The 23,411-nt window shown below is 41.1% G+C and overlaps 1 protein-coding gene across 9 annotated transcripts in view; it reads right to left on the bottom strand.

The window, feature by feature from the left end:
• HIVEP1 (HIVEP zinc finger 1) overlaps positions 1-23,411 on the bottom strand; it is an 88,052-nt gene that overhangs the window by 51,308 nt on the left and 13,333 nt on the right. Inside the window, exon 1 of one of the 9 annotated variants that reach the window (XM_083518925.1) lies at positions 1,496-2,129. The exons of the other annotated variants lie outside the window; for them this stretch is intronic. Within the exon in view, the coding sequence (XP_083375051.1) occupies positions 1,496-1,532 (37 nt within the window). The 5' untranslated portion in view covers positions 1,533-2,129. Of the gene's footprint in view, positions 1-1,495; positions 2,130-23,411 lie in introns of those variants that run through there. 9 annotated transcript variants of the gene reach the window in all.

Genomic DNA, 23,411 nt, shown 5'->3' on the forward strand with positions numbered 1-23,411 from the left:
GAGCTAGTCGATAAAAATAAAGTGGTGCTATGTTTCATAGAACTACAGCACAATATCCCCCATCACATCACTGAAGCAGAACAGTTGGATATTAACCTTTAAATAGCTGGAAAGAATTACACCACCAAGCACCAACCCCCACAGTATTTAAAATGGTAATATTCCTAATACTAGTTTTATACTTGAAGAAGTATCTGCAGAAGTGATAAATCTGATTGTTACTTAAGTAACTTGTTGAATGACAAGTAAAAGCAAACATTCTGCTTTTAAAACAATTATCTATTAATAATATCAGTCACTTTGCTATATCATTCCACCATAACCAAACTGTTCCTTCTCTTCTCTTCCATACTACCTAGATCATGAAATATTGCATAACACTGCTGCAATAAATCAAAGAGTTTGTGAGCCACCTTCTTGCTAAGATTCATGCACCTTTGTCAACATTTATTTCATCCTTTTAGAAGTATTGTCTATTAAGATATTCAATATGGCTGGAGTGGCTGGGCAAAAAGTAAAGCAACTTTGAACATTTATTTATTGTTAGATTCTTATTCATCTTCTTTCCAGCTATAAATACCACCTATTTTACCGAGAGAATTTCAGAAGTCTACACTTGTTACTCTCCCTCGCTATATATTACATATACACACTGCACAAATTCAAATAACACTTTTGACATGGAGCACTGGAAGGTTTCGTCAACAAGCAGCATGACACTATTTCAAACAATTTTAGTACAATAAAGTCCTACTAGTGACTGTTTGTATATAGACAGTGGATTAATCTCTACTATGCATTTCACAAAATCACACCTGCACTGTCTACAATATATCTCAATATTTGTAGTAAGGAAAGCAAAAGCTTTCTATATCCAGGATAAACTGTCTTTCAAAGCTAATATGCTTAACCTGCAGTTTCAATCACACTGGGAAAAGATCGGGCGATTAATTGTCACCAACAGGAACAACAAGGTTATAACTAATGTACAGTAAAATGTGCTCTCAAGATTATTGCCCGCCATTCCATACCTTTTTCCATCCGATTGCCACCATTCCATACCATTTTTCATAGGATAATCAGAGGATTAATTTAGTGTTTTGCATTCACTTATATAGCAAATGAAAGTGGTACGAATTTGTCATATGCTTCGCAGGTTATACCCAGGAATGCCCAAGCCACAAGATATAAAGAACTGATTTTGATTAACATCAAAACAATTGAAAAACATTCCTAACTAATTTTAGATACATAAGGCCAGTGTTCTGTTGTTGTTTCTACTGTTACTATTTCAAGAGATAGCTACTGGAGAAAAAGGTTACAGGGAAATAATTCCTCCAGACTCATAATAAATTTGAAGGCAAGAATGTTACTCACAACTGGAGAACTCAGAGCTTTAAAAAGATCTGATTAGCAACAGCTATTCTTGTTCTAATGCCCAGTCAGAGCCCAAGTATATGACTGAAGAATTCAAAAAATGACCAGAAAAACTTACCAAAGCAGACAAAGCCTTCCTCTGTTCCTTCTTCCATTCATGCTACAAATCTCTCAATGACTAGCTCTTGGGCTGGCACAACATTTGCTGCACTGAGATAGTGTTTACTAACAGCCTCCACATAAATAGAGATTTATTTCGGGTTACGTGCACTTATATTACAGCATAAAACTTTCACTATAGGCAATTACCAAATGTAGCCTCTTATGAGATTGAAAACAATTAAACTATCATCGTAAAATCTGCAATTTTAAAGTTTGACCATGTGATAGCCAAATCTATAACAAGTACAAGATAGAGGCGACATAGGTGTGCTCTCCTTTTCCTTATACCCACCACAATATTGCAAACTTCTCCATTTTACCCAAGGAATGCAACATTGTTTAAGAGACACCCACCAACACAACAATTCATAATCCTCTCCCTTTTGAAACTAACTCATATGCACGGCTTTATTCCTTTCCCCATATTCTATTACAATAGAGCATTTGAACAGTCACATTACCCAACAGCTGACAGGTCATTCCCCATTATCAGTGCCATAATACACCTGAATTGCCCTGCCACATCTCATGCTATATTCGGAGAGCAATTCTAAGACGTAATCTCTCACAGGCTTAGGGATCCTAGGAATCCTCCCCCGCTATCTCTCCATGGCAACAGTAGCTACAGTAGAGACGGTCCACCTCTTACGCAAGCGAAAGGAATATGAAACACTGCCAAGAGGCCACAAATGCCAGCAGTCAAAACATTACCCTCACCCCTCCCTATTTAATTGTTGCCTTAAAGAAACAGCAGTCTATTTCTTTTTGTTTTCTTAGTGTTGGAAACGCACACACAAATCTGCATTTGAGCAGATGGAAGAAAGCATACCAAAAGATACTTGCAAATTAGGGCTGCAAGCACTTTCAAAGTAAATAAACCACGTAAAGGGGAAGAACTCTCCTCCCAAAATGCTTCCAGAAATACACTTCCCTTCCTGAAAGAAACACTTGGGTACCAGGCGCTTCAAATCAAATATATTGTATCCTTTATGTGTGATTATATTAATACAATCTGCTATAGTGTGTTAAAAGATTTCAAAGCACAAAACCAGAAACTGCATTTATATTTGAACTTGACAGAACAACACCTACTGAATTATTATTTCACTCCAGATGTTGTTGGTCTCCAGCTCCCATCAGCCCCAGTCAGTGTGTCCACTGGTCAGGGAGTGGTAGAGAACATCAGGAGAGCAACAGATTTGGAAAGGTTGAACTTGCAGACATCAGATGTTCTCACAAGAATTTGCCTAAAATAGAATGTGGAGTGAAAGGGAAGTCCCAATTCACACTGTAATTTACCTACAAAAGATGGTCTGTTCATTCTCACCTGATGAAAATAAACTGCTCTCATCTGGCCACTCATTATCTGACCATACTTTTCCCTATTAGTCATGAGTATTTCGTTTATTTACCACTTTCATTTTTGTGAGGGTGGAGTTGAAGCAAGGCAGTGAAGCAGAAAGGAACAAAACTGGAAAAAGAGAAGACAAAATTGTCCAGTGTTCAAGATCCTATATTCCCATACTTAAGTTGAAATTCTGGGAGTAAGCCCTATTGACTTACTTCTGAATAGACATCAATAGGGCTGTGGTGCTAACCCAACAAACTGCCATGGCACTGACCCACAATAAAGGCCCCGAGGGACGCGTGTGGCACCGTGGCTTGCCGATCGGAAGGTTGGTGGTTTGAATCCCCGCAATGGGGTGAGCTCCTGTTGCTTGGTCCCAGCTCCTGCCAACCTAGCAGTTTGAAAGCACATCAAAGTGCAAGTAGATAAATAGGTATCGCTCCAGTGGGAAGGTAAACAGTGTTTCCGTGCGCTGCTCTGGTTTCGCCAGAAGCAGCTTAGTCATGCTAGCCACATGACCCGGAAGCTGTACGCTGGCTCCCTTGTCCAGTAAAGCGAGATGAGCACCGCAACCCCAGAGTCGTCTGTGACTGGCCCTAACAGTCAGGGGTCCCTTTACCTTTAAGAAAGGTCCTATATGGCAGAAGTGGGGAAGTGCCGGCTTATCAGCACTAAACTGGGCCCGCCATGTCTCGCAATTCAGTTCACAAGACAGTTTTTGACAGGCCACAGGTGCACAAATAGAAATTAAAATTTGAAGAAAACCCATGAAGATGCTATGCATGTGGAATTGCTTAAATGTGATTTAAATTCATGTGGCCACATGATGCAAGGAGCCTTAAAAATGAAATATTTTTATGGCATCGGTGCCAGTACTGTCAATACGCTGATGACACTCAGCAATCTCTCTGTGTCATCTGATTAACAAATTACATGAAGCTTAATCTAAGATCCTATTCACATTTCCAAGGGCTGATCTATATTATAGTTTACTGCAGAACAGGATGAACATTCCTGGTTCCTCAAGAACTGAATTAGTTTCGACTGAAATGGTATGCACTTTCTTGGAATAAAACCCACTGAATATTTCTAAGTAAACCTGGATAGTCATGAGGTGGCAGTATACTTGAGAAGACATGGCCTGGCTAAAAAACTGATTTGGAGAAGAATGTACAATAATTGGAAGCATGTACACCATAGGTTCAGGTGCGGTCAGACTCAAAAGTCAGCTCTTTGTTCAGAAGTATTTAGCTCCTAAATGCAGTTTCCAGCAGCTGGAAAGATATTAGGATGTCGTGGAAGAAAAGTTTGCATACACCAAACCACAGGCAGACACAACATGAATTAAGCTGGTCAACTATGTCAAGCTGCATTCTACCACAAGTAAGTACATAAATATATATAAAAGAAAAACACTTGGCTTTCAATCTGCATCCATCTCCCAAACTACTTGGATACACAAGCATGCCAAATTTTAACAGAAACCTAGAACATCACAGCAAGTTATGTTTTCCTCCATAAGTGAAAGTACAGTTTTGACACTTTCAAGACAATCCTCAACACACACACACATATGTCAACACACACAGAATTTCCTAGAATCCTAGAACTGTAGCACTGGAAGGGACCCTGAGGATCATCTAGTCCTAGCCCCTGCAATGAAGGAATATGTAGCTGTGCCAAATGGGGATTAAATCTGCAACCTTGGCATTATCAGCGCCATGCTCTAAGCCAGTGTTTCCCAACCACTGTTCCGCGGCACACTAGTGTGCCGCGAGATGTTGCCTGGTGTGCCGTGGGAAAAATTAAAAATATTTTTTTTTTTTGTAAAAGTCAAATTAGGTCCTAATCTATCCCTCGAGCGCCCCTTGTCCGTTATTGTGACGCATGAAGCGTGTTCCCGCCCACTCCCCGCCCTCCCTTGCTTCTCTCTCTCTCTCTGTGGCGCTCTCCGCCACTTCCTGCTGGGCATGCGCAGCTCGCCTCGCGCTTCCGCTCCGGCCCCTCCTTCCCCCGACTACCCCGCCGCTCCATTCCTTTCTCTTTCTCGCGTGTCAGAGAGCGGCGGCGCGAGCGCGACGGTTCCCTCAGGGCTGACGGAGGGCTCGAGGAGGAGGAGGCAGGACGTGGAGGCGGAGAAAGCGGGGGCGGCCACCCCCCACCTCCGGCTCCAGGCCCGTGTAGAAAGCTGAGGGGGAGAGATAGAGGTGGGCGGCGGCGGCGGCGGCGGCCACGACCAACCGCCACAGTAGTTGTAGCGGCGGCGACGGCGAGCAGGGACTCCCGCTCTCTCTCCGTCGTGTCTCTCTCTCTCTCTCTCCCAGGCCCATCCGTTGAGTCTCCCGCGCGCCTCGGCTACAAGATGAGCATCGAGATCCCACCGGGTCTGACTGAGCTGCTGCAGGGCTACATGGTGGAGGTGCTGCGGCACCGGCCGCCGGACCTGCTGGCCTTCGCCGCCGAGTACTTCGCCAAGCCACGCTCTCCTTCCTGCCTCGCTTTGCTGCCTCCTCCCCCCCACCCCCAAAGCTTGGAGGTTCCCCGGCGCCGACCCGCAGGTTTGACCCCCTTCTCACATCTGTTCGCGCTCCTTGCACGGAATGGGGCGGATGGGGAGGAACGGGGCTCGCCGCTGCCTCCGCTCGCCCTCCCCCCCTCCGCCGGCGGTCCCGCGATTCTTGGCTTTTTGGCGGTTGGCACAGAAGGAAGGCAAGGGGGAGGGGAAAAAATTGAAACTTACACTTTCATGCGTCCCTCCCGGCGTGACGCTGCGCGCTGACGTCACGGGGCTGTAATGGTGGTGTGCCTCGAGATTTTTTTCATGAAACAAGTGTGCCTTTGCCCAAAAAAGGTTGGGAAACACTGCTCTAAGCAACCAAGCTTGTATGTTTAACCTAAGCATTAGGGTTTACTTCTTCAGTTAAGAAAAATAGTTATGACTGCTGTTACTCTTCAAGTTCACATTATTTCACTTCAATACGACATTTCTTCTGAATTCACCTCTTTCATATTCTGCAGCAAATGCTTAAGCCTCAGTTCTGGGGCAATTAAGTTCTTTGATCACTGCCCTCAGTTTAAACACTAAACAGAGGCTTTAAACAAACACCCATCTTTATACATGCCTCTCACAGAGATAAGGTTAACACCATTTTAATATCACAAATGAAGTTAAAGGAATAATTTCCTAACCTGTGCTCCATTTACCCACCTAAACACTTGTTCCTTTTAACTCTGCCAGCTGTTATAATAACACTGTGCTGCATTTCCCCAGTTAGTGGAAAAATATAAAGAAAGCAGACGGGTATTGCAGTGTGGTTCCTGACCAGGAATTGGAACCCTGTGCTATGCTGGATACCAGATTCTCACTCCCTATCTGGCTTTCCTGCTTCAACTTTGCAGCACTTCTCCATTTACCCAACCAAGGAATTGCAAGCCACTACCATGATAGCTTTGGTAATGGGTCTTTCCTTAAAATCTGAACTTGGGAGAGATTAAAAAGTCAAAAAGGCTGAAGTGAAAGAATACAACCCCCATAGTACTTCAAACAACACATAAGCAAAAGGGCAAGCAGGTACAGTTTACCATAGTATCTGTCAGGTCTGACATGGAATACAGATAATAACAGTATCATCTATTATTATTATTATTATTATTATTATTATTATTATTATTATTTTGTTGAAGTCTATCTTAATGAATATTATTGTAAGGTGTAGAAATCCCATTTAGAATATTTTTTCGTTGTATTATAACTTCATGTATTGACTGACATTGACAGGTTTTATCATCACTAAAGTTTATCACCTTATTATCGAAGATTTCAAAGCTCTCACCCACTTCTGAACGCAAACTGAAAAGAGTTATGCGCTTCTATTCAGATGAATGGTCAAATCCATTAACACACTATTTACATTATCATTTATCCCAAACAGAACGGAAGGTCATTCAACAGGGCCTAATCCTACCAGGCCAAGAACAGATGGTGCCCTCAGAACAGGAAGGCAAAAAAATCCAAACTTCTGTTGCTTCATATTCAGAGCAAAATTTACTCATGCTGATAGAGTCTGCATACCCTTAACTATATGGGTCGGTAGCCTGCTAAAAAATAAAAAGAAATCAATGTTGGTGTTTTTACTCTACTCCCTTTATTACAAATATTAATGTGTTACTGATAAAACCTGCTTTGATTTATTCTGCATCTGTTGACAATTCTTGCATTTATTTGTAATAATGTTCTACTTGCAGGCTTTAAAATATTTAATATATAAAGCTTTTATAAATTTATTTTGAGGCCATGAAACATTGCCTACTCCACACAAAGAACTAAAAAGGTTTTGTGATGCAGAATCAGCAAAGAAGGTATCTTTTACTGGACCAACATTTGTTTGTTTGTTTGAAAAAAATCAGCAAAGATACACAGAATTAAATGAACAATTTTAAAGTATGAAAATATACACATTCAGTCTTGCAACTTTTTTGTGCTAAGAAGAATGTTCATTCTGCCTGATGAAGAGTTTTACCCAAAGATCTTTAAATAGTTGGTTGGCCCAAAGCACTATCATTCATACAAATCATGAAGTAAATTAAGTAGAAGGAAGCAAAAAGCAGACCAGGAGGACTGCACATTCAATAGAAGCATATTTATTAAATTAGATTACATATGTTGCCAATGCAAGTCCAAGATTCATAGCAGTTGTAGGAGGTGATGCTTTCATGAATACATAATAGGTTCTAGTCAGTGTATTGCGTTTTTGGATCACAATTCTATGCATTGCTTAATTGAAAGTAAATCCCACAGGAGTTCAATGATGATGAATCCCAATTTTAATTATAAAGTTCAATGAGATTTACTCCCAGGTAAATGGGACTAAACACTACTGCAATCAGTGGAATTTACTTTGAGTAGACACGCATAGGATAGCACTATCTAAGATAAAATATAGGTATGTCTATGAATTTTAGCATCCCAACAACTCTACATTTTAAAGTAAGTTTTGCCTTGGGCATATACACCTACTTAGCCAAGTCACTCCATACCAAGAGGAACTGTATAATTTTGCTAAATTTCCTTCTCAATTGTTTCCAGCAGCCTTGAAACCATATACTTTTGGTCTTTACATAACTTCTGAGAAGGAAAACAAGTTTATCTTTCCTCGCTATAGCATATGATGATTCATTACAATATTACTTTGTCAAAACAGCTGTTTGGTGAAAATGCCTTCCGGTGAATTTTTGCGTTATCTGCCAATATCTGAACCATACTGGAGGTGCTGTTGTAATCTCTTGCCCAAAAGATGGTGTTAAATTTTCTGCCAATGGAGAGCTAGTATGTGGAAACATCAATTTGTCACAAACAAATTGTGGATAAAGAAGAGGAAGCTGTTACAATAGAGATGAATGAGCCAGTCCAGCAGACTTTGACTTTAGGGTTCTTGAACTTCTTCACCATAGCCACACAGCACACAGCTGTGTCCTAAAATAACCTTAGTTTTCTGCAGATGTCCCAACAGTTGCTGAATATAAGATAGTCATGGGACATTAGAAATATTATTTGGCTCCCAAGATTGAAGCTCAAGAAAATTCTTAAGAATTTGATGGAAAGAAGCAAGGTTTATGAAAGATGAGCCTAGGCTGGAAGCCTGTGCCCCATTCAATCTTGGTGCATGGAATTATCACATATGCAGCTGGGCCCAATTTTTGATAGTCTCATGTAAATACTGTTTCCGCCTATTATGCAAGTCCTTTCTAAAACAGTCTCTCCCTGCCCCCCACAACCTGTATCTTTTAGACCTTGCTTTTATAACGAAACTTTTACTGCAGAACAGCTGTACAACATTTAAGGAGTCAAGTCACTTCTATGGCAATCGCTTGACAGTGAGGCTGCTGTTGACTTCTAAAAATAATAGTCATAGAATTATAGAACTGTAGAATTGGAAGGGACCCTGAGGATCATCTAGTCCAATCCCCTGCAATGCCAGAATATGCAACTGTCCCATACGGGGATCAAACCTGCAACCTTGGCATTAACAGTACCATGTTCTAACCAATTGAGCTATCCAAGCTAGGAGATACTGCATTTTAGCTATTTGCCTTGAAACAGAAGCTCTCAAAAAACAAAAACTTGTTAATAAAGAATATTCAGTTATAAAAAACTAACCACAACCTGATACAAAAGACAAAGTCATACCCAGAAACATCCTTTCAATCTAATATAGACACACTTAGCACTACCAGGAGCAGTTGAAGCTTTAAGATACTGTTCGCTGCTATGAAAGATTTCATGTCTGCAGTACCTAACATTCTATGATTCACAATGACATTAACATTAGGGCTCCCTCAGACTCTCCTCTGAATTAGATGCTGTCATCATCAGGCATTCCAGAAATCAATGGCGGTAACCACATTTGCAACAAGGAGCTCAACTTCAGTGTGCATATATATAGATATATAAAATTACTGAGTACTGTTTTCTCTTTCCCCTCCTACTCTTTATGAAAATAAAAAAGATGGTGCTCCTACTAGTATTTATCTGCAATATTTTAATGCCATTTCTATAGGTAAATCTGTCAAGGCAGTTTTAAAAACTAAAAACATAAAACCACTTTATACAGGGTCCAAGGCAATTCCTTCCCTCCAACATAATGACAGGCTTTTCTAAAGGTCGAAAGTAAATAAAAACCTGTCTGGTCAGTTAAGATCTCTACTATACCAACAGTACATAGCAGTGGGGTGCTTGAGGGGTCTTTTGAGGGGGGTGAACCTTATTCCTCCCCCCCCCCCGCATCCTAGCTCCCACTGGAATATCACTCACCCTCTTTAAAAATCAGGTCCCACCCTCTACCCACTTCTCTGCCTTACATATAAAAAGGGCAGACTGGTGAACAACCAGCCATGTCCACCCCAGAGTCAAATGGAATTTCAGGCCCAGCTATAAGACATTTAAATTATTCAGACACAAAATACTTAAGCTATTAAACATCCCCAAACAGAAATACAGTATACAGAAAGAAAGAATTTGGATTCTTACATTTGTTTTCCATAGTATGGGTCCAAGAACAATAATCAGAAGCTGCATGCTTAACACACTAAGCAAGTCTCTTTAAAGAATATATCACATATTTTAAATATTTCATTCTGCGTTGGCCATCTTTCCTTCAATCAATACACAGAACTTCCCAAATATTTTAATCACACCAAGCCTAGCTTGGAACATTTGATTTGCTAGCAGCATATTTTCTTCTAAGTATAACTTTCTACTTGAAAAAAAAGAACTGTTCATGCAATAAATCTTAAAATTGACACAGAACTGAACACAACAGCACTGAGCGCAACATTTTCCACAAGCTATACAAATACTTGCTTCTCAAGGCATAGGGCTGGAGACTGTTTTGCAAATTTGGTGACAAAACAAGTTATTGCTTTGCAGTGCCCACAGTACTAAGAAATACATTGTAGGTGTGATTGTCTACAATTTTGCCTTTGAAAAGAGGCAAGTTACCGCTTCTAGCGTTCCCTCAGTCTTTAAGTTAGTTTATATTTCCAGTGTAGTCCACATAGTTGAACAAGTTCCCCATTACTCTTTTGCATCTGGGCTGCCAGAGTTTCAGGTGCTACAAGAGAACACAGTCATGCTACTAAAAACAGCTTTCGGTTTTCACCAGCAGATGTATATGTCTGTGTGACATTATATTTTAATTGGCTGGAAGAAATGCTGCCATAAGTACTGCTCCACTACTTCATCTGGGTGACTAGTAAACACTAGTCTAATTGTGTGCTTTTGTCCTTTCGTCCAAATTTCTTGAAAACGAAAGCAGTGATGGGAAGACGTCTATTAAATTAAGATTCCAGTAAAGCTCAAGGTACTCCTCCCACTAACTACAGAAATTAGTATGAGTAGCTTCTACCAAATACCCTCAGGCTAAAAGAACAGGAGAAATCAGTGAAACAAGCCTTGCTTTATAAAACAAGAAATACAAATGTAAGACACTCTCAAATTGCACCAAGGTGATAACTATCTAAGCAAGTGCTTTTCATAAATACCGAGGAGAAAGAGTTATCTGGTGTTTCACAGAAGCAACAGATAATGGAAATAAAGACTCTGCAAAGTGCTATGCCAAGCTCCTACAATGATGTAAAATGCAGGCTGATCCTTAAAAGCAGATACAAAACACAAGGAAGATTGGCAAAGGGCTAAAGCTCAGAGACAGAGCACATACATTATTTTCAGAAGATGTCAGGCTTGATTCCTGGCATTTCCAGGTAGGGCTGGGGAAGACCTCTATGAAACCCTGGAAAACAGCTGCTAGCAAAAAACAGTGAGTTAGAAGGACCATTGGTCAGACTTGCTCTAAGGCAGCTTCTATGTTCCTATGATAAGGTTACCAGATTTTTTCCAATGAATCCGGGGACACTTTTCAACTTCAGTAGGAATGATAGGATTTTGTCAGGCAACTGATTTGTAAACCCGGGGACTGTCCCAGGGAAACGGGGACATCTGGTAACCTTACCCTATGAAGCATATTCCAACAGTTTTGCAGATGACTCATTTGACAGTTTGCAAAATACAAACTATAAGGGTAGATTGCAAAGGTTGGTCAGTGACTTCAATGCTATTAAGAGCTGTCTTCCAGTAAGCAACCCCACAAGCACATGCTAAGTTGAAAAAGTTCACACTCTCAATTTGCATGCATCATAACCCCATTGGATATTGAATTCTTTTTTGTTTGTTTCAAAACATCTGAGTGATGCCGATTTTTCCTCTGCCCTAGTTGATTTACTTTGTGAGGAATTGTGCTACGGCCTGACTTGCACTGTTTTGCCAACAACCTTTTTACCCAAGGTGTTACAAGAATTACCTACGTTTAGATACAAGTCATAATGACACAAACCTTTTGGGTGAATTTATGCAGAACTAAATTTGATGATATGTGGCAAAGATGCAATATGGAAGCAGCCATTTGCATGGAATGCTTCAAGTCCGACTGTACACAGTAATGTGATGAAATCACATTCCATATCAATAATAATAATAATTTTATTATTTATACCCCACCCATTTGGCTGGGAAAAACCAGGAGATGACAAGCTGGAGTCTTGCCAGACACCTACAATGTGGCAATGGATTCAGATGAATGGTCACCGAAAAAAATCCTATGGTGGCTTCACTATCACTACTGCCTGTCTCTCATTTCTTGACCACCAGTAATCCTGGCCCTAGCCTAGAATGTTGGTGCTTAGCTGCCTCAGGAATCAGCTTTGTTCATATTCCTAGCATTGAGTTTGGTAAAAATACTGCAGCGGTGTGAAGAAAGAAATAGTCTGCTAAGACTGCTGATCGAAAGGATAAAATAAAATAAAATTCAGTACCCATGGCTAACAAAGCCATTCTAAGCACAGGTTTCATGAGTGCCCAAGATGGAGCCAAGATGAACAGTAGCATATCCTACGCTCATACTCTTACTAACTGAACTTGGGGAAGGATTTGGAAGGAAGAAAAGCCTGAAAAGAAGCGACCTACTTTGTCAACTTGCAAAATGCTTCAGTTTTCAGATCAAACTACTACAATGAAGAAGGGAAAGTCTGCTCAGGCTCCCAAGAGAGACTCTGCACTTTCCAAATAAAATTAGGTACAAACTCAGTATTATTGCTCCACATACAGAGTAAATTGAGTACAGTGGTACCTCGGGTTACAGACACTTCAGGTTACAGACTTCGCTAACCCAGAAATAGTACCTCGGGTTAAGAACTTTGCTTCAGGATGAGAACAGAAATCGCACGGTGGCAGCGCAGCGGCAGCTGGAGGCTCCATTAGCTAAAGTGGTGTCTCTGGTTAAGAACAGTTTCAGGTTAAGAACGGACCTCCAGAATGAATTAAGTTCTTAACCCGAGGTACCACTGTATATAACAACAGAAATGGAAATGGTTTGGTTCAATAAAGGATCTGTGCAATCCATGAGCTTGCCTAACCAAGCTCAGACAAGTTTCCTGATCTAACAGAGCTAAAGCTTAGGCAGAGTCCTTTTCCATAACTCCCTCTCCCAGATCACCCAACCTTCCTACTATTGCATGGACTTGTAGCCAGACACACAAAGAGTCTATAAAGTACTCTGCCTAAATCATGGTTAAGTCAGGTTGAAAACTTGTCCAAGCTTGGTCTGAGCAGTTAAAAAATCACAATTTTTCTTCGCTCTTATGGGACTGTTCAAGGACTACAGAGTTCCCAGGTGTCTTTAGAAAAATCAATCTTTGGGGGGCTTTTGCTCACATGTTCAGAAACTGGACAGATGTCGTTGGGGGATGCTTTTCAACAACAAAACCTAAAATTAAAAACCAAATACAGTTTTGTCTTAGCTCTACTACACAGGATGCAGGCTGGACCGTTCAGTTGCCCAAGGCAGTGATGAAAAATCAGAAGAACTAGGTTAGGCATTAAAGATAGCATTTCTGTAATTCTCCCAAGGCAGCTATGAACAAAGCATGCAAATGAAGTCAGAATCTTTTCAAACACTTTCAAACTGCTCAGCCTTTAAGCAATTAAAGGAAACTATAGAGGCAAGCAACAGCTCTATAAAACCACAAATACACTCATCCTTGATGTGCTTTCTTTGCAGTTCTATTCAGAATCCCATGAGGTGCTGATCTGTCTAAAGTCACCTAGTTATGAAAAACTGCCCACATGAGAACATTTTCAGCTATGCTATCAAAAGAGAGAGACCATCAATTCACAACAAATACATTTTTTTAAAAATGGACACAAAATAGATTTATCTAATAAAACCCTAGAGAATGCACTTCTGAAAGTAATTTCCCCTATAAAGTAATCTTAAAAAACACCCACTAACATGCTTTCCCTTGTTTTCTGCCATCTTTCCAGCATAGCAAAGGGTGGTATCATTGGTCATGCTTTCCTATATTCTGGTACTGTATCTAACCTCCACACTTGATTACCATGGGACTGCAGTTGAAGACTGCCTAGAATCTACAGGTGCATTTTGTACTACCTGAGATTGGATTGGCTGTTGGGAACATATATTTAACTTATGCTTAAATAGCTCCACAAGCTCATTTCAAAGCACTACTGTTTACCCTTAAAATCCCTAAGCGGCTTGGGATCCAGGTACCTAAAGGACTGTCTGCTTCTACATCAAGCTGGAGAGGTCCTTCTCTGGGTGCCCTTGTGATCAGGGAGAAAGCCTCTTCTGCTGTGTCATCCCATTTGTGGAACTCTCCCTGAGGAACATCACTCAACACCTACTTTGATGTCTTTTCAGGGCCAGGTACAGATTTTTTTTAATTTATCTTCCCTGGGCTTTATCATCCAAGGAGTTTATCACTTGGTCCTTTTTACACGACACTTTTGTTTTGTTTTATTGCATTTCTATTATTACTTTGTAAACTACCCTGGACATTTTAATAATAATGGTACAGAAGTCCAATAGGTAAACTTTTGAACCAGAAGACTAAATAGAGCCATACATACAGTCATGTATGCAAACATGAATAGATTGTGGAGAGCTGCTGTGGAACAATGAAATAAATAGGAAAGGATCAGTGTATATTATGGGTATGCTATTCGCACAGCAGTTAAGGTAGTGAAGGAATGGTGGCCTGTCAGATGTTTTTGGACAACAACTCCAGTTATCCCTGACCACTAACTGTGCTCACTGGGGCTGATGGGAATCCAACAACATCTGGAAGGCTGCCACAGGATCCTCATCTATGGGGTAGGGAGTAATTCACCACTGTGAGCAAAACTGCCTAAGAAACAGCCAATGAAGAGAATATAATATTATTATGGGAACCCCCACACCCATCCTACATTGCTAGCGTATGTAGCAGTTCATGAATGTACCTTCTAATAAAATGTTCACACCTACAACAATATAAAAACCCCAGAGTACTGTACTCTCCATAAAATCGCAGAAAGTACTCTCCAATAAATCCTCAATACATCTACCATATAATTCCCCTAGATCAGGGATAGCTAACCTGTGTCCCTCCTTGTGTTTATTGGACTCCAACTTCCATCAGCCCCAGTCAACATCACCAATGGACAGGAATGATGGGAGTTGTAGTCCGACAGCATCAGCAAAGCCAAAGGTTAGTCACCCAAGCCATAGATCATGGCTGGAGTATAAATATTTAAATTCTCCAGGTCTCCCCAGATTTTATCTTCCTAGTCTTGTGGGTTCTGGAAACCTACTGATGGAAGGAAGAACTGCTACAGCATTGCTTTGCTAGACCAGCATAGTGTCAAAGTGGTTGGCAGATTTTTATCTCCATAAATAAGGCACAAAAAGGCACACATGGACCCAAAAACTCAGACTAGGAGGCAAAGAGAAAAGAGAAATCTTGGGAAACCCATCAGCTGGTATGTAGCATTGGGGGAAATGCAAAGAGCAAAGTTAAATGAGATTTTTTTCCTCCCTTCCCCTCATTCCTCTCTGTTTGCTTTGCTACAAAGTTGCTGTTGCATAAGCTTCTGAAGAAAAGGTCAGGGAAGTTCCACTACTTCAGCTACGAATCATATTCTACAAGGAAGAAAACTGTAATGACTGTGCTTATATGGCAGGCGAAGTTCACCCTTTAGAAAGCAGTACTTAAATGAGTCTTGAGAGAGAGAAAACCCAACTAGCATCTCAAAACACGTCAAACGAGTAACATATTAAGGAGAAAACCAAACTGGTCAACTCTTGAGATTCTGGCCCACAACATCTGGCACCACACTGGCTACTCCTGCCCTGAATTTTTGTATATTCCTTCTATCCCTTTGATTTTTAGTATTTGCTGTTTATCAGCATAGTTTTAAAAGTGTTCTGGGAACCCACACTTCATTTATAATGGAACAGAATCAACTATTTGATTCAAGAGGAACTAGATGTTTAGAGACAGAATTTGGATAATTTCTCAAAAACGCCAAGAGTCTTTCATTTAGAAAAGTCCCACCCCCACCTTGCCATCCTAAACTGTCTTTGTTACTATTGCCAATGCTGAGTTTCTAAAGCCTGAGGGAAAGAACACTGATTAGTTATAGTACTGGCTCAAGAGACACATTTGCAGCAGTGTTTACTAGAAACGCAGGATTCAAATTAACATGCAGGTACAAGTCCATGACTGTATCTAGCTGCCTGTTTCTTAAACTGTGAGGTGAGCCTCCCTAAGGACGTATGAGTAGTTGCTAAGCAAAGAAAGAGAATGAGGTAGAAAAAGGAATAGAATGCAAGAAGCAGATTCCAGAAAATATATAGGGGTGGGGATGGAGAATAACAGAAATAGATTCTCTGCTAAAAGAACATAATTAGGGGTATAAGGAACTGCATTGCGCGGTTGTCTTTCCTCCCCATCAGAGTATGCAACTGACTGCCATTGACTGTTCATGATCTCCAGCTCTCCCATCAACTACTGCCTGATTCTTTTCCATTGCAAATTATGGGAACTGAACTTAGGGCCTTCATCATGCTCCATGTCCTCTGCAACTGGTCTAGTTGCCATGGGGGCGGGGGCGGGTCGGCAACACTTTTATTATTTTGGTAAGCATGAATTAATACACAATTCACATAAGTGACACATTGTTAATAACACATTTTTAACAGAAAATGTTAATACATGTTTAATTTGGTGCTTACAATAAAAATATTGCTACCATACTACAGTATTCAAAGCACTCTACTCTTCATTGTTAAACTCCTTAAAATATTGTCTATCCTTAACATATACTTAGAGGCTTCAAAACATATACATTTCAGTAATCCTTGAGTGTCAGCCAGGTGCAAAAAAAATGGCACCCAAACTTTTTGAGGTGCTTGCAAATGGAGAAACTTTAGGAGCTAAATGCGCCTGGCGCCCTGCTAGTTTCTAACCCTGAATGGGGACTAGGATCCTTGCAGGGCAAGCTAGTTAAGAGGTTCAGCCCATGTTAAGACCTGCTGAGATGAGTAATACATTTCTTTCCATGGGGAGTCCTTGTTTCAGAGTCCCCTTGATTGAGCGGTCATGTCTTGCTGAATGAAGATGTTTCCTGGCTATCTGAGTCTCTGTGCATTTGCTGGAGTAGCCCCTGTTGTCCCCACAGCTAATCTTAAAACCCTTAGCAAGCCCCACAGTAGGCAAAGGATTCCTGCACTGCAGGGAGTTGGACTAGATGACCACTGTGGTCCCTTCCAATTCTATGATTGCATGGACATCAGAGTTGTCAGCACTATTTAAATTAGCCCTGACTAGATTTCTATTTTTTGTAATGATACCCACATTTAGCACCATGAAACTGCCAGTTCCGGATATGTATACAAAAAAGGCTTAAGCAAACAAAGCAAAAGAAAAAAGGGGGAAGCATCCTTCATCTCAAAGAATTAAAAGTCAAGAATTTGTTTTGTATTGTTTTGCTGTTTGGGTTTAATTCTTTACTTGTGTTGTATCTTATATTTTATTCTGTGAACCACCCTGAGATCTTTTGATGAAGGGCAGTATGACTGATTGATTGATTGATTGATTGATTGATTGATTGATACATACATACATACATACAAACACACACACACATTCTGTTTTCTCAAGAATTGAGAGATGGCCCTATGGAATCCCATGGCCAATCACAGCTTTTCCACAAGTTAGGGGGTCAAATCTGCAAAGAAAGATTTAAATAGCAACACATGACATTTCCCCTACGTGTGCATGCCAGGGTGTAGGAGAACATCAGCACAGGGACCTATACAAGCACTTTACACAAGCCTATTTTGCACTCTAGAACTTCGTTTGTCTCAGACACAATGACCCAATTAAAAAATGAGTTGGCAGACACAGACAATCTAATATGAAATCTAACCCCTTCCTATGGAGATTATAGAATTCTCCATACAGTAATCTTGAGGCCCAGAGCTGCCCTTAACCTATAGTGTACCTAGGAATATTGCATATATATTTTTTTAAAGAACAAAATAGAGAGAAGCTCCATAATCAATTCTGGTTGTTGGAGGTGGGATGACTCTGACAGAGACTGCAACTGGGAAGGGTTAACCCTTCCCTCCCCAGTTGCAGAGGATAGCAACTATCTGGGGTGCAACACCTTTCCCACATAAGCATTTAGGAATGAAAGCTTTATTGCTATGGGGGGGGGGGGCACAGAGAAGCAGCAAGGAGGGGAGGCTGTGGGACCAGACTGGCAAGCCCCACAGGCTGCATTCAGGCCACTGAAAACCCATCTCTCCCTTAAAAGCTGCTTAAGCAGCAGCGCAGCAAACATGTTTGTTCTGCTGCTGCTAAAAAGCATAGCAGCAGACTGTGAGACTGTTGCCCAGAGTTGTTTACAGATAGTTAACCTTTCCTGGAATGACATACATTAGGATATTGCGAATCTACAGTCTGGAACAAACATCATCCTAATGCAAAAGCATATTCTTTCCTCAACTGCAGACAGGCCTTTAAGTGGTACCTCTCCCTTGTGTTCTTTTCAAGGGCTTCCTCTTCATTCCTCTCATTTCTGAGAAGGTACAAAACAAAAAGCAAGTGTTTGTAGGGTTTTAGATAGCACAGACTTCTTTTGCTCTACCACATTAACACCAGAACTGAAACACTGATTATTTCGGCTTTCCCATTTTGGAATGAGGGCTTTCCTTTGCTCCCTGCTTTTCTATCCTATATTCCCAATTCAAAACAGGACCACTGTGCTATAATTCTCCAAGCCTCCCAATTCAGAGAGTTTCTACTAGTACAAAGTTTTCCTTGAATATTCGGGGTGATCTCAAAATATACATACTTGTTGACTCTCTTCAATAAAATGACTGTTAGAAAGGAACTTGAGGTGCTTTCTTCGAGCCTCAATGAGGCTTTTGGACTCTTGATTTTCCAAGTTTTCATTAAAAAAAACCCCATAAACTATTATTGGTCAGGAAGTTACTTGGGAAATTTAAATTTATTCTCCGAATGTACTTTTTCCAATTCTCAGGGAAAGTGTTACTCATTATTTCTCCAGCTTCACTACCAACAAAGCCTTTACGATTCTCATGAGGCATGAACTGCAAAAAGAAACCACCTTGTTAAAATTTTGCAAGTGCTTTTTAACTCTTTCCCCAGTGTTCTTGATTAATAAAACCACTGACTGTTTAATATTATACCTCGTTTCATAACAAAATTTCAGTGGAAAACAGAAGGTCTTTGAGACAAATTGTACACAGCTTTGAGAGATATACAGCTTATGCAACAAATCCACAAAGAGTCATAGGGCTAGCCTGCATGACTTCAAGCTACCAATCTATTATTGGGGGCACAAGTCCTACAGTGACCATCACACTCTGCAAAACTGACTCTATACATCATACAAGACACAGGCAGAGATTTTGGGAGATCAATGGCATTACAGGCACAACTGCTTTGACACAACACCTGTAGGGGGAAAAAGATCCTCTCATTTATATAAAATTTTGTTACAGAACCTAAAAGCCTTGAATATTTATTGTGGCATAAAATTTCATAGACTACAGCATCTCACTGGTTTACAAAAGCTTATGCAAAAATAAAAATAAAAATCAGTTTTTAGGATGTCAAAATGCTAAGTTGTTTTTGCTGCAAAAGACGAATACAGAAACCCATCTGAAACTCATTTTACAAGTTATTTAGCATTAGAGTTCCGCTAATAAATATTCTCTACCGTATTTTTTGCTCTATAAGACACACTTTTCCCCTCCTAAAAGGTAAGAGGAAATGTGTGTGTGTCTTATGGAGCGAATGCAGGCTGCGCAGCTTTCGCTGCAGCCAGGAGAACAAGAGGGATCGATCCCTCTTGCTCTCCTGGCTTCAGGGATAGCCGCTGAAGCCAGGTGAGGCGCTTCGCTGGAGAGGTGCTGCGCAGCTTTCCCTCTCTGTGCAGTACCCCTTCAGTGAAGCAGGAGAAGAAATGGAAGGGGCTCCGCTTTTCCTGCCGCTTCGCTGAAGGGGCGCTGCGCACAGAGGGAGAGCTGCGCAGCACCCCTTCAGCAAAGGAGGAGAAACGGAGCCCCTTCCATTTCTCCTCCCGATTTGCTGGAGAGGTGCTGAGCAGAGAGGGAGAGAATATTTTTTTTCTTGTTCTCCACCTCTAAAACTAGGTGCGTCTTTTGGTCGGGTGCATCTTATAGAGCGAAAAATACAGTGCCTATGAAGAAGAAGAAGAAGAAGAAGAAGAAGAAGAAGAAGAAGAAGAAGAAGAGTAGTAGTAGTAGTAGTAGTAGTAGTAGTTTGGATTTGATATCCCGCTTTATCACTACCCTAGGGAGTCTCAAAGCGGCTAACATTCTCCTTTCCCTTCCTCCCCCACAACAAACACTCTGTGAGGTGAGTGAGGCTGAGAGACTTCAGAGAAGTGTGACTGGCCCAAAGTCACCCAGCAGCTGCATGTGGAGGAGCGGAGACACGAACCCGGTTCACCAGATTACGAATCTACCGCTCTTAACCACTACACCACACTGGCTCAATGAGACAAGCAACCCCTCCTAAAAGCTGGACCACTGGCCCATTTAAATGTTTCACAGTCCCAGTTGGCCTTGGCATTGTCTTTTGGAGGAAAAGAGATATAGAAATTTAGAAGTTTAGATACAGAAATTTAAAAGAATGAAGATCTTCAAATCACATGAAGCGTTAACGTTTAAGTATCCAGTCCAGGACAACTTGAATAAGAATGGATGTGAGGTAGTGGCTAGGAGCATGAATCTTGCGTCTCTGCTCAGACATGCACCACTGATCTCAGGGAAGCCACTACGCCTCTCAGCTGCAGCTCTCCAGGATGACAACACTGTTATACACGTCAGCAACGTGTTTAACACTCCAGTGATGCCCATGAAGTGCTTGGAGCTCTTGGTAAAATGAATTATACAACCTGTATTTTTTAAAAAAACCTGTTCCTGTTTTAGCCCTACATCTCAATTCTACTCTTTCTGTTGAGTTGCTATTATTCATTCATAGTGGTGAAAGAGACACCCAGTTCTTCCCAGCCCTTACGTTGCCTCTTCACACACATTCTTCTGGGTCCTGAGATCTGGCCTGAAAAGGCTCTATGAAAACAGTACACACATGTCAATATCTGAAATAAAAATATTGATCCTAACAGGACTAAATATTTCCCTCCAGACTGAAGCACAGATTTTGCAATAGAGCCTAGACCTGATCCATTGCAAGCACAGATGGGGTTGCATCAAGATGTTCTACAGTATGTTCACTCCAAAACTGAAATATGTTTATACTGGAATCAGACTGCCAAAAAGAGCCTCCCTAGCTTTAATATTAAACAACAATATTTTAAAAAGCCCTTGTCTATATAGGCTGCCAGTATACATATATATATTTTCCCATGTCATGACATTTTTTCAGCTTTTGCAATATACATGTTCTCTTTTAGCTGAGTGTTAACGATGCTAAATAAACGTTAATTTCTAGAGGCAAGACTGGCCAAGTAACGTGACCAAAAAACCCTGTTTGGTATACTGTACTGATCAAATAACGGCCCACTGGCACACCTAATCCTTCAGACGATTTTTGCAACCCATTCCACAGTCCTTCCTTTGGTACACAGTGAAGAGCTCAGCCAGTCCAGGATCAGTATTTTTAGTCTAGGCAGCACCATGCCCACAAAAAGGGGCAGCCTTTTATTTTGTTCGGGAAATAGCACTACCCAGATTACAAGTGGGGCAGCAATCCCTCCTGCTGCTTTTAGTATGGACAGTGCTTCTACCAAAGGAAACAAAATATGCACTGTAGAGACTTGCTCATCATTTCCAGCCTGCCGGACACTAATCACAATGCTACAGATGCTTCTGGGTCATTGGAAATGCTTCCACTCAACCCCAAAGAAGGCAGCACACTGCTTCTCAAGAGATGGGAGTAAAGTCCCATGCAAAATGACAACACTGCTACCCTGTTCTCTGCCAAAAGGAGCTGAGGAGAACACCAGCACCACCAGCAGGCATCCTGAACAGATTGGCCTTTGTGCATCCAGCCTCCCAGGCCGTAGGTGTATTAAACTTATAGTAACTATACCGGAGAGGTTTGTGCTACAGTGAAATTAAATTCTGAACGACTGCAATGAATTATTCACCAATAATGGGCATATTCACCTATAAATGCATATTAACAGTGTTCTGGTGGAAACACAGAATTGTAGGATCTGGAAGGGATGCTGAGGGTCATCTAGTCCAACCCCTTGCAATGCAGGAATCGCAAACCTCAGATGGAGGAGAGTCCACCAGCTCCCGAGAGAGTCTGTTCCAACAGCTCTTGCTATCTTAAAGTTCTTCCTGATGTTTAGTCAGAATCTCCTTTCTTCTAACTTGAAGCCCATGGTTTAAGTCCTACCCTTCAGAGCAAGAAAAAACAAGCTTGCTCCATTGCCCATGTGACAGGCCTTGAGATAGCATGGCAATCATATCTCATCTCTGTTTCTTCTTTCCCAGGTTAAACATACCCAGCTCCCTCAACCGTTCCTGGTAAGGCTTGGTTTCCAGACCCTTGGTAATCTTTGTTACCCTCTTCGGCACACATTCCAGCTTATCAATATCCTTCTTAAATTGTGGTGCCCAGAACTGGACACAGTATTCCAGCTGTGGTTTGACCAAGGCAGAACAGAGCAGGACTATGACTTCCCTTTACTGGGACACTATACTTCCGTTGATGCAGCCTAGAACAGCGTTCACTTTTTCGCTGCAGCATCACACTGGTGACTAAAGTTAAGCTTGTGGCCTACTAAGACCCCTAGATCCTTTTCCCATGTATTTGTGGCAAGCCAGTTGTCCCCTATCTTATATTTGTGCAGCAGGTTCTTCCTAAGTGTAGAACCTTACATTGTGCCTACTAAAATTCATTTCATTACTTTGAGCCCAATTCTCTCTCTCTTTTAAAATAAGATTTTATTAAAGCTTTATCAGAATACAATGGGATAAAAAACCTAATCTAAAGGGCTTTTTTATTTATTTACTTGATTTAGGGGGGCACCTGCCGCCACCACCCCAACTACGCCCATGCATCCTTCTCTAAGTGCTCACAGACTGACTGATAAATTATCTGTTCTAAGACCTTTCCTGGTATTGATGTCAAGCTCACCAGTTGGTAGTCACCTAGGTCTTCTTTTTTTCCCTTTTTGAAGATGCCTCCAGTCTGCAGAGATCTCACTCATTCTCTAAAAATTCTCAAAGATTATAGACAGAGGCTCTGAGATTACTTCTGAAAGGTCCTTTAGTACCGTTGGGTGCAGCTCATCAGGCCCTGGAGGTCTGAATTTACTGAAAGTAGCTAGGTGTTCCCTTACCACCTCTCTTCTCCTATCTTTGGCTGCAGCTCCCTCCTTGCCTCCTTTATTCTGTTACCAGCAGGTTGGGCATTGCTTTCCTTTCAGTGGAAGACAGAGTCAAAGTAGGTGTTGAGCAAAGATACCACCAAAGAAGGTAGCATTTTAACAGTTTCTCTTAGCTTTTCTCAGCAGCCCAAATAGTTACCCATTAAATAAATAAATGCAAATCAGTACAGTACATACAAATCAAAATGCATACATCCAAAAGGTTTTTTT

The sequence above is a fragment of the Podarcis liolepis genome (assembly GCF_965112155.1).
Source record: "Podarcis liolepis genome assembly, chromosome: 8".
In the NCBI taxonomy this organism is placed as follows: domain Eukaryota; kingdom Metazoa; phylum Chordata; class Lepidosauria; order Squamata; family Lacertidae; genus Podarcis; species Podarcis liolepis.